The 10,647-nt window shown below is 42.7% G+C and overlaps 1 protein-coding gene across 7 annotated transcripts in view; it reads right to left on the reverse strand.

Annotated features, from left to right (window-relative positions):
* HDAC8 (histone deacetylase 8) overlaps positions 1-10,647 on the reverse strand; it is a 172,802-nt gene that overhangs the window by 161,514 nt on the left and 641 nt on the right. For all 7 annotated transcript variants that reach the window (XM_006908550.2, XM_015586753.2, XM_025044427.1 and 4 more), the window contains exons 2-4: positions 10,332-10,384; positions 8,089-8,219; positions 5,998-6,139 (exon numbers count right to left, since the gene is read on the reverse strand). In XM_006908550.2, coding sequence (XP_006908612.1) covers positions 5,998-6,139; positions 8,089-8,219; positions 10,332-10,384 — 326 coding nt within the window. The remainder of the gene's footprint in view (positions 1-5,997; positions 6,140-8,088; positions 8,220-10,331; positions 10,385-10,647) is intronic.

Consider the following 10,647-nt stretch of genomic DNA (forward strand, 5'->3'; position numbering starts at 1 on the left):
GCTAAGCTCTTTAATGCGAGCATCAGATTTCATCCTTGTAATCCTATAAGGTTGGTAGTATTATTATCTCCAATTTACAAATGAGGACACTGAGGCACAGAACGTTTTATAGTTGGTAACTGATGGAGGGGACATTCCCCTGTGACACTGAACCACTGTAATACACTGTGTTCCCCAGTTCTATAGTGCCACACCTCATCCCCTAGAAGCTATGAGAGGGGGTGCCGTAGGGACAAAGCATGTCTGGGCTGGTTCCGACTTTGCTGGCAGGCCGGGCGGTTCTCCGTGGAAGGGCTGGTGCCTTACGGGTTGGATGTGCATTGACAGAATGATCGGAGCTACTATGGAAAAGACAGGTGCCAGCACCCAAAGCGTACGAGTACGAAGTGACGCGGCGCACCCTCCGGGGCTGAGAGAGAGGTCTGCCAACACTGAATCCAGGCCTCCGTTTTCATGTGATTAGCTATTTGTTTGTAAAGGCTGGGCGGTGGGGGCGGCTAGAGGAGGGGTCTGGCTGACCGGTTAAACAAGCTACACTGTGCCTGGAGCCCTTGGGGAAATGCCATTCGCTGTCATAAGAAACGTGCACTCTTGAGCAGCAGCTCTGGCAGCTTTGATCCGAACGGCCAGGTGGGTTGGGTAGTAACTCAGAGCTGGAGGGATAGTTCCTCCATTCTTTTGGCCAGAGAGCTGGCCACGACACAAGGCACAAGGCTCTACACCGCCCCCAGGTGGAGGGCGGGGTGGAGGCACTCAATCATTCCACTCTAAAGAGGCTTGACATTTGCACCGTGACCTAGTACACACAAATCTATGCACGTGCACTAGGACAAGTTTCACAGAATCCACCTTGACATCAAAAATGCCGGCCATAGCCCATGAAATTGATATATGGTTCCATGAATGAGTCACAACCCTTAGTCTGAAAAACACTGCCCTAGACCTTTGCTGGCACAGAGTTCTCCTTGCTGAGAATTTATTAAGTCAGCCCCAGCAGTATCAAGGTTGTTAGGGTTCCTAAGGATACAAGAGCTGTATCTGCTAACGAACTGACCACCTGTATCGGTCTCCATTCAAACAACCTATTCCTTTCATCACCAGCGCCGATCCCCATCCACCTGTTCAATCTTTTCATCTCTTATGGATTGTCAGATATATCAGCGGGTAACGAGGCAAATCTATCACAAAGGGAAATTTTAGATCTTATAAAAACATGCAGGATATCATGAAGTCGGCACACAAAACTGACGACAAGGATCCGGTAGAACAGTTTACAGCAGAAGAAGAGGAAAATAAATAAGGAGAATGATTTTAAAAGTGGTTCAAAACAGTGATTTGAATACCAAATGACTAAGAAGCCCTCGGTAAAACTGATGAAGCCCCCGAATATTTTGGCAGAATCAACCCTCTAAGTGATCACGCTGCTGAAGTCTCCCAGGAAGTGAAATGTACCATTTTGAAATACGTAATTTCCTTCCAAAAATTAGGCCCAAAACAAAAACAATCAATTCTCGATACATTCTTTGTTTGTTGGAAGAATCACTTAGCATTCAGTTTTTTCGTAAAAGAGAGAAACATTCGAATAGTTTTCAGTTATTCAAGTTAGCATCCTAATCAAGCTGTAGCCCCTCCACTATTTACTTTAAAACTGTAGTCCCCCTTTTAAATGAATTCACTAAGTGGCCTTTTGACGAAAAGCTGAATGTTTGTTAAATGAATAACCGCAATAGCCTTCTCCTCGACCTGTGGCCTCAGCTTCCTCCCATTCAGCTGGCACATTGCCACCCACTCTAAAAATCTTCAAGTCCTCAGCACGGCTTACAAAACACCCTGATCGTCCCTTCTCTGTACAACAGACCGTTCTGTGTCCATATTGTAGCTGCTTCCCACCTTGTTCCAAGCAGTTATTACAGAAAGCTTCATTGATAAAAGGAATATAATCACGTTTGAGAAAATATAGGAAAAGTAAAGGAAATAGAAAAAAAGTGCGCGGATACATATGTGTGTACACACACACACACACACATACACACACACACTTGTTTATATCCCCTCGAACAACACAGGTTTGAACTGTTCAGGTCCACTTATACGTGGCTGTTTTTCAATCAACCGGCATACTTCAAAGCCATGTTCAAGGGTCAAGTGCGGTTGGGAATGTGTGCACGTGCAGGGCTACGCCCTTAACCCCTCCGCTGTTAACATGCAAACAGTATTTCCTTCTAAGAATTTTTTCCTCTGTATATATTTTTACATGACTCTAATCGAAGTGAACGTATGATGTGGTAGCTACCTACCCTTTAAACACATACCCAACATACGACGTGCGCTTTTTCTTGTCCTAACCACCATTTTTAATGGGTATATAATAGTCCAACAAGTAGGTGCGTTGCAGTATACTACCTAACCATTCCACTGTTGTTGAATATTTACGTATCCTTCCCTTTTGGGCGGGATAGTATCAGCCACATGCATGGCTCTTCTATAATTTGGATGGTTTTATTTCATTAGAATAGATTATCAATAACAGATACTGTAAGTTAAAATTTTTCTTCCTTTGGCTCAATTTTGGTAGGAGGAAAATATATACATGTATATATGATATTTAAATTTCACTTCCTCTAATTATTAATGATGTTAAGTATTTTTTAATGTTTCTTTACCATTTATTTCCTTTCGTGAATTGTCTGGTCACGTCCCTTGATGTCCCTTGCCTACCTATCTTATTATTAGTGGATAAAAAACCAGAATAGTTAAAGTTTTTAACCCTTTGTTATATTTTCTGTAACTTTTCTTTCTCCTCTTTTAATTTTTGCTGCGAAAGTAATAAAATCTCGCTACAGAAACTCTGAAAGCCAGAGAAATACATTTTTAATAATCATCAATAATTCTGCCACCCTAACATAACCACAGCTATCATTCCTACCAGTTTTTTCCCCCCAGGTGTGTAATTGCAACGGGCACACAATTTTTAAACCTGGTTTTTCACTAACACATAAGTGTCTTTCTGAAATGCCCCGTATTCCTCATAATCATCATTTAAAATGACAGTATATCCCATGGGGTAGATTCAACATTTCCTTATTGCTAGACGGTAGTGTTATTTCTTTTTTTTTTTTTAATAAATAACACTGATAAACACCTTTACACGAACAGCTTTTTCCATACTTTGAATTATTTTCTTAGGAAACATTCTCAGGAGTAAAGTTACTAGATAAAAGGCTTAGAAAGAGGCTATCTAGTTGTTTGACTTTGCATGTCTTTGATCAGTAGTAATGAACACTGTCCTGTGTTTTCTAGTTGTTCTTAAACTACTCTGAAAATTGTCTACTCATGTTCTTTGCGCATATTCTTACGCATCATACTGTATGAGTACCTTAGGAAATACGACCCTGTCACACTTCATCGTATTTATGTCGTGTGCCTTTTCGGTATGTTTAGATTTTATTTTTAAAATGCCAAAAAACTTTTAAGTTATTTTGGTTTTAAAATTTTTATATAGTCAAATTTGTTGATCTTTTCCTTTGTGAGTTTTTCCTGTTACTTCCTAAAGCTTAGAAAATGACTCCCCTTTAGAAGCTTGATAAATATTCATTCGTTCTACTTCTTTAAAATTTGCTTTTTTATACTTAACTCTTCAATCCAGCTGCCACTTATTTTAGTTTATTACAGGAGATGAGGGTATAAATGCTACAAGCTGTCACAACATCATTTACTGAACAATCCTTTCCGTTCCCATTCACTTGCAACGCATCCCTTATAATAGATTGAATGCTCGTACGAAAGTCTCTTCGGGGAGTTTACTATAATATCATCTGTCATAGCTTATAGCCATGGCACCGATGTTTTCATTATTCTAGTTTTGTAGGTTTAATATCTAATCGCATTAGTCCCTCATTAATCTTCTTTTGCAGAATTTTCTTTGAAAACCACTCTTTCGCTCTCGAATGTAATTCTTTGCTGTCATACCTCTACGATATGAATTTCTCGAGGACAGGATTGGTTTATTTCATTAGAACAGATTGCTAAGAATAATATCACTTGGTCAACAGGTATGAACTTTTCCCCCACTCTTGTAACGCTCATGTCCAAAGTTTTCAGAAAGAATATGCCAATTTCATTGGAATCTTGTGAGCACCTAGATATTTTGAAGAGGTTTTTTTCTAAAACTGTTAGGGGTGAAGACATATCATATACTTCTGCTTAGTAGTGATGATACAAATATGCTTGACATATAGTAGGTGCTTAATCAACACGTCAAATGAGTAAATGGCACGTATGGATGTGTACATGTATTTGGGGATGGGGAAATACTGTGGCCATTATACAGATCATTGATGGCTATATGTAAGTTTGCAGGCTAAATGCCCGCACTGCACCTGCAGAGGTTCCAGAGGTGCTAAATCCTTAGAGACTATGCGATGTACATTCACCACAGGTGTGTCTGTTTCCAGGTAGGCTCAGCTGAAAGGTGTCTGACATAGTTACAGTAAGGTGTGTGCGTGTGCCCACACCTACACGCAGCCCGGAAGCAGCCATGATTGGCTTAAGACAGCGTGTACTTCCTCTGGCTGCAAAACAGTGATGAGAAGTGGCAGGTATCTGGCTCTCGCACTGGGAACTGGCCCAAGCCCCAGCAGACCTTTGGCAGTGAACTTAAACACATGAGCTCCTCCAGGGCAACATGTAGAGCAGGTCTGACTCACAGGACCAGCACCGCCCATGTCTGGAGAAGTGTGGGCCCCCCGCCTCATCTGTAGCTTGAGAGAGAGGAGCTCATTGCTTTCTCCTAGGGCTCGCTGTATTTATTTTACATTTTTAAAAGCAGAGCAAATGCTAACAAAAGAGAAGTTGTTTCTCTTAGTTTTTACGGCCACGTGAAACATGACTAAACACTGCTTCTCTTTGCTCCTTCGCCTCCAAAGCAGATTTTAGTAGCAAACTTTGTCAGGAACTTCTGAGGGTGGGAAATCTGTCGATTTCACGAAGAGAATTCCCTGTTGTTGCCTTAACCTGCGTGTACTGAAACTGTGCTCAAGGTTTCATTCCAAAAAAATAAAGTGCTGGTTTCTCCAGACTCAAGAGCACTGGAGAGTATCAAGGTCATGGCCGACACTATGGCCAACTGGCGTGTGAATGACGCACTGGTAATGACGGCATGTTGATTAATTCAGAGTTTAAGAAATCCTTCTCAACATGTATTAAGTACTACAGGCATGCCAAGCAAGACGCCAAATGCTGAGTGAGGCCCCACAGTTCCCGTCACAGAGTAGAGCTGTTTGAAATGTTAACACGAAACCCTGAAAGGACTTTCCCTCTAACTCCAAGTAGCACCTAAGAACAGCTGTTTCACAAGCTCCTTTTCCTTAGAGTCACACCTAACTCTTAGCTGCTGCTTTCCTTACAGGTGGCAGCATAAGCCTCCTCGATTCTTCAGCTTTTTGTTTTAAATCTAGTCACATCAATTGTCCACCTATTTGAAAATCTGTTGCCACTTCTTTCAAGACCTGGCTGTAAAATGCACCTCCTCTGAGACGCCATGACTAATTTATCCTGCTGCTCAATCTCTCCAGCTCATCCGTATATTCAGCTGGTCCCCAAACTGATGTTGCTCCCCAACTATTCTAGTTTCAGTCATGTTTCTAGAGTGTAAATCCCTTGACGACGGGGGATTTCCAGACAGCTGAAAGAGAATTTTGGGATTGTCTACTTATACCCTTTTGCCCTGCCCATTTTCCTGATGGAGCAACTGAGGCCCAGAGAGGTTCATCTGTCTTAGTTAGCAAAACTTGCAGAAAAACTAGGCATGGAGCCCAGGATCCTGACCTACTCTACTATGCCATCTTCTATCTCATTTGCATCTCATGAGAATGTCCACTAAGGGCTAATACGTAAACAAGTCTCTCAATAAATGCCAATACAATAAGCATCCGAGTTTTCATTACCGAGAAACTGACTCAAGGAAAGAGGCAGAAAGCAGAAAGGTCATTTTCTTACTTCTTTGCATGATGCCACCCTCCGGACCAGTTAATTGCTACTTTGCACATTCCATCAATCAGGCATTGGGCAGCTGTGATTGTAGCCCCTCCCACAGCTGCTGCGTAGTCAAATATCCCTTCGGTGGCTGGGCAGTCATAACCTTTGGGTAAACATCAAAAGAGCTTGTTAAATGATGATCTGGAGAAAGAGGAGGTATGATACTGTGATTTATAAGAAACATATGTTTGGTCTTCATCCCCATTCCTGGCACGGAGCTCCAAAAACTCTTGGAATTTCCTAAGCGATGACAGCGATTAAGAGGTGACTAGTGGACCACACCTAAGGATGACCTCCAGCAAGGGGAGAGGAGCTGGAGATTGAGCTCCATCAGCAATTGGCTGAATTAACCCATTTCCCGTTGGCCCTGAGAATACTTGCCAGCGGCGCCTGTGCCTGCAGCGTTTACCCTGAGTTAAGTTGCAGATCACAGTCCTAACCTGATCTCCAAAGTTGGCCTCGAAAGATCTCGCTTTTATTATTATTTTCGCATTGCTCCAGTATATGATAGTCTTTGGAAACAAATGGCATCGTTCTATTTATAACATTCTAGTTTTAGTAGTGGGATTTCCATTTACGAACTATATATGTTCCTACACGTGATGTTGACGTCATTCTCCAACAGTTGTTAGCTGAAGATGCATTGGATGGATCTGATTTATGTACACATTTCTGTTACGTTAGGACTAGAGACAAGTTCTGTTTAGAAATAACCCCAAGAACAGTTTTATATTTTGTTTTCACATTGAGAACCAGTCAGATTTGCTTCAGCCTCAAAGAGCGTGTTTATGTCAAATTAAATGAACGCTGGCAGCGAGCTGCCCTTTGTTTTCCTAAACGGGAAATGGGTTACATCAACCATGCTTCTTTAATGAAGCTCCATAAAAACCCAAGAGGATGGGGCTCTGAGAGCTTGTGCGCTGGTGAACACGTGGGGATTTGGGGAGAGTGGTCCCTGGAGAGGGCATGGAAGCTCCGTGCCCCTTCCCTGTACCTTGCCTGTGCATCTCTTCCATCTCGCTGTTCCTGAGTTAGAGCTCTTTACAACTGAGCCTTGAACAACGCAGGGATTATTAGGGTGCCTGCCGCCCCCCACCCCGAAAGTTGAAAATCCATGTATAACTTTAGACTCCCCAAAATTTAACCACTAATAGCCTACTGTGTGTTGACCAGAAGCCTTACTGTTAGCATAAACAGTCACTGAACATGTTTTGTATGTCATATGTATTATATATTGTTTTCTTATAGTAAAGTAAGCTAGAGAAAAGAAAACGTTATGAAGGAAATCATAAGGAAGAGAAAGGATATTGACAGTACTTAATGAACAAAACCCATACATAAGTGGACCCTTGCAGTTCAAACCCGTGTTGTTCAAGGCTCAGCTGGGTAATCAACCGAAAAGCTACTAGGCTAACATCGGCTCCCGACAAGACAAAAACATCTCTGACGTCGGGAAAAGAAGTTTTTAGTATCAGAGCTAGAAAGGCTAATCCTTCAAGATAACTAGTCACATCCTATACAGGGATAAATCAAGGTCTGAAAGGTCTCTTGCCCCACCCCCATCCAGTGCTGTACTAAACCACGCTTTCTCTCTAGGTTATGCTATCAGCCACTTCCGATTTTTTAAATGCAGCTGTTCAATGAGAAATAAAGTAGAAAACTTAGCCAGAACAGAAATCTGTAGTCAAGTTGAAATGCAAGGTCACAGCGCAGTTAAGTCAGCATACAAAGGCCAGGCCCGATCTGGGCACTGCTATCAGGGCCTGAGCGACTCAAACAAAGATTTTCCTCCATCTGATCCATCCGTCAGTTTTGCTCAACTCTATGGTTTGCTTTGTTAAGGGAGGCATATGTGCCTAAACTGACAGATTGAGATCGCGGTGGATGCATTAGTTCTTTAATTTCGAATTTTTAAAAATAATTTTGTCACTTTTCAATTAGTTCTTAACTAAGAAGTATTAAAGGCCAGCGCGCAAGGTATAAAAGATTAAGCAGTTCTGCTCCATAGATGGAGATTGCGTACGTCCCATCATTGCCCAGCGGCGACTTTACCTAGCCCATATTCTACGGAGTCCGGATGCTCGTCATCTCCTTCCTGGCTGACCTTCTGGAGATGCTGCAGATAGGCATCGGTGTGGAAGGTGGCCATCTCCTCCATGGAGGCCACTTTGGGCTTAACTATTCTAATAATAACGGAGAACAAAGAGAGCTGAGTGAGTCAGACCCAGAGTATGCCAGAAGCTGGAAGCAGGAACCAGTCATCTGAGCAGAAAACACAACTCCTGGCTTCTGGTTCCAGCGGCTACAGTCACAAACACGTTCTTTTCCTCTGCTGCACTATATAGTCTTCACTTCTCCACATCTACGTAATGACTCCGTTAATGGGGATGAGAGGATAGATTTTCCCCTTGAGCTCACAGGGAGGTAAAAAAAAATGTAATTATATTGAAACAAGCAGGTATTGGACAAACTTTACTCTGTAACAACTTTCGTGACCAACCACTAGGCTGAGGTATTGCCATTTGAAGCGGTTCCTAATTGGTTCACATCTCCTTTCAGCTGTGTTTTTATTTCCACGGGCAGCTGTACTGTTATGAATTTTGCATTCGGAGCCAGAGAACTACGTGCCTGTCCTAACTCTGTGCTCATCGGCTCTACAACCTCAGGTAAAAAGACTTCTGGAGTTCAGTTTCCTCATCTGTAAAGTGGGGAGGTGAAGATTAAGTGAGAACATATATGAAAATGCTTTGTGGATAGCTATCGTTGTTCTTAATATTAAAGGGTAAAAAAGGCAACCAAAACATCAGTTTCTACGTTTGGTCCCTCCTTCCCATCAGCCTCTGGGAGGAAGATGAGGAGCTGGGCTGGAGCTGGGCTTCACTCGCAAGCCCCCAACCAACTCCTCACAAGGAGTGACAAACAGGAGTGACGGAGTGCTAAGCTACCAACAGGACTTACGACCTCTAACCTCTGCCTACCTGTTCCCCAATCCGGTTTCTGCTTCCACTACTGCTCTCTAGTCCTGGCCACTGAAACGGGGGCGGGGGCTGTCTGTGGACTGGCAGCAGCATCACCTGGGAGCTGCTAGAAAGACAGACAGACCTCCAGCTGCACCTGAGACCTATTGAAGCAGATTTTGGTTGTAACCAGGTGATTCTTATACATACTCAAGTTGGAAAAGCAGCGGCCTGGACCACAGGGAGGCAGGACTGATTTTTTTTTTCAGTTTCTCGAATGGGAACATGGCCATGAGTTTCTCATGAATTAGTATGACTTCACAGGCTACTACAATCACCAAATGGGCCACAATCCTGAGGCTCAGCCTCAGAAATTAAATGCATACAGTCAGGATCTGAGGATTTGATTGCTGCTTCCAGTTCAAGAAAACAGGTCTATATCCTCAGAGGTGACAGATCTGCCCACTAAAATAAAAATTTTACAGTTCCTCGGACCATGTTTTCCAGCCCTAATAGCTTCCTCTTCCAGTACCCTTCCCCTTTAGCAAATACTTACGGAAAGCCTCCCTGGTGAACAACAAAGAAATTTGACAGTTTTGCTTTATTTTGATTTCTTGTTTGTCTTAGTCATTTTTTGAAATGTTTACTTTAATAGAAGGCACGTAGTTTTATGTTTACCAAACACAGAGGCTTAAAAAACGGTTGAAAAACAGTCCTCACACAGGTACTCAATGAACGATTTTGTTAATAATAAGGATAAAATTTGAAAGCCAACTACACTACCTTCTGGGAGATAAATGAAGCATACCGAACCGGCGGGCGTAAACAGACACTCGCCTGTTTGGCCACGAAATGTGATAAACAATCCTACAAGTGGCAGGGTTATAATATTCACTCTTAAAACGACAAACAGGAAGTTCAGTTGGCTCTGAGGGGAGTAGCCACCGGCTCCCAGGAGCCGGCTTTGGTCTGGTTTCCAGGCTCACTCATTAGAGGCTGCTGGTGGTGACCGAGTATCTAAGAGTCTGAAGTTGAACACACGACTTCAGTTTGGGCTTGGAGAAAAACCCCCAAACCTGAACACCTCCTAGCCCCATACCTAGTTCCAGCATACTTGCCCTCTCGGCAATAAAATCCTATTTCTAATGGATCTTATGTGCTTCATGAACTTTTTTTTTCGAGTTTTCTTAATTCTTTAAGAGCTTTCATTAGATTACAGGGAAATTACAAACAGCGAATCACCAAAAGCTTTAAAAGGACCATTCCGTCCCTGATTAGCCCCAAGGTGGAACGGGACATTTAGACCGGGAACACCTGAGTTAACGAAAAATCACTCACCTCATTTGCTTATGCAGTGCATATGCTTCGATCAAAGAATGTACCATGCTGGCCTAAGAAAAGGAGCAAAAGAAAAGAAAAAAAGCAGAAAATTGTCTCTTAAATGTTTAATTCGGAGCAATTCCGTCGATCTCGCTATCTTGAACAAAGGAAGGAACTTTAACAGTTGCCATGCACTTCAAACGATAGAGAAACAAAGTATCTAAATCGCTAAGGCGGGAGCTACGAGTCGGGAAAGAGGCAACGGGACACTTTTTCTCCTGAAGATTCTCATTCGGGGACCCCTTGCAGAAGACAGTGTCCCGTCAGTGGCAGC

Source organism: Pteropus alecto, unplaced genomic scaffold (assembly GCF_000325575.1).
Source record: "Pteropus alecto unplaced genomic scaffold, ASM32557v1 scaffold312, whole genome shotgun sequence".
Taxonomy (NCBI): Eukaryota; Metazoa; Chordata; class Mammalia; order Chiroptera; family Pteropodidae; genus Pteropus; species Pteropus alecto.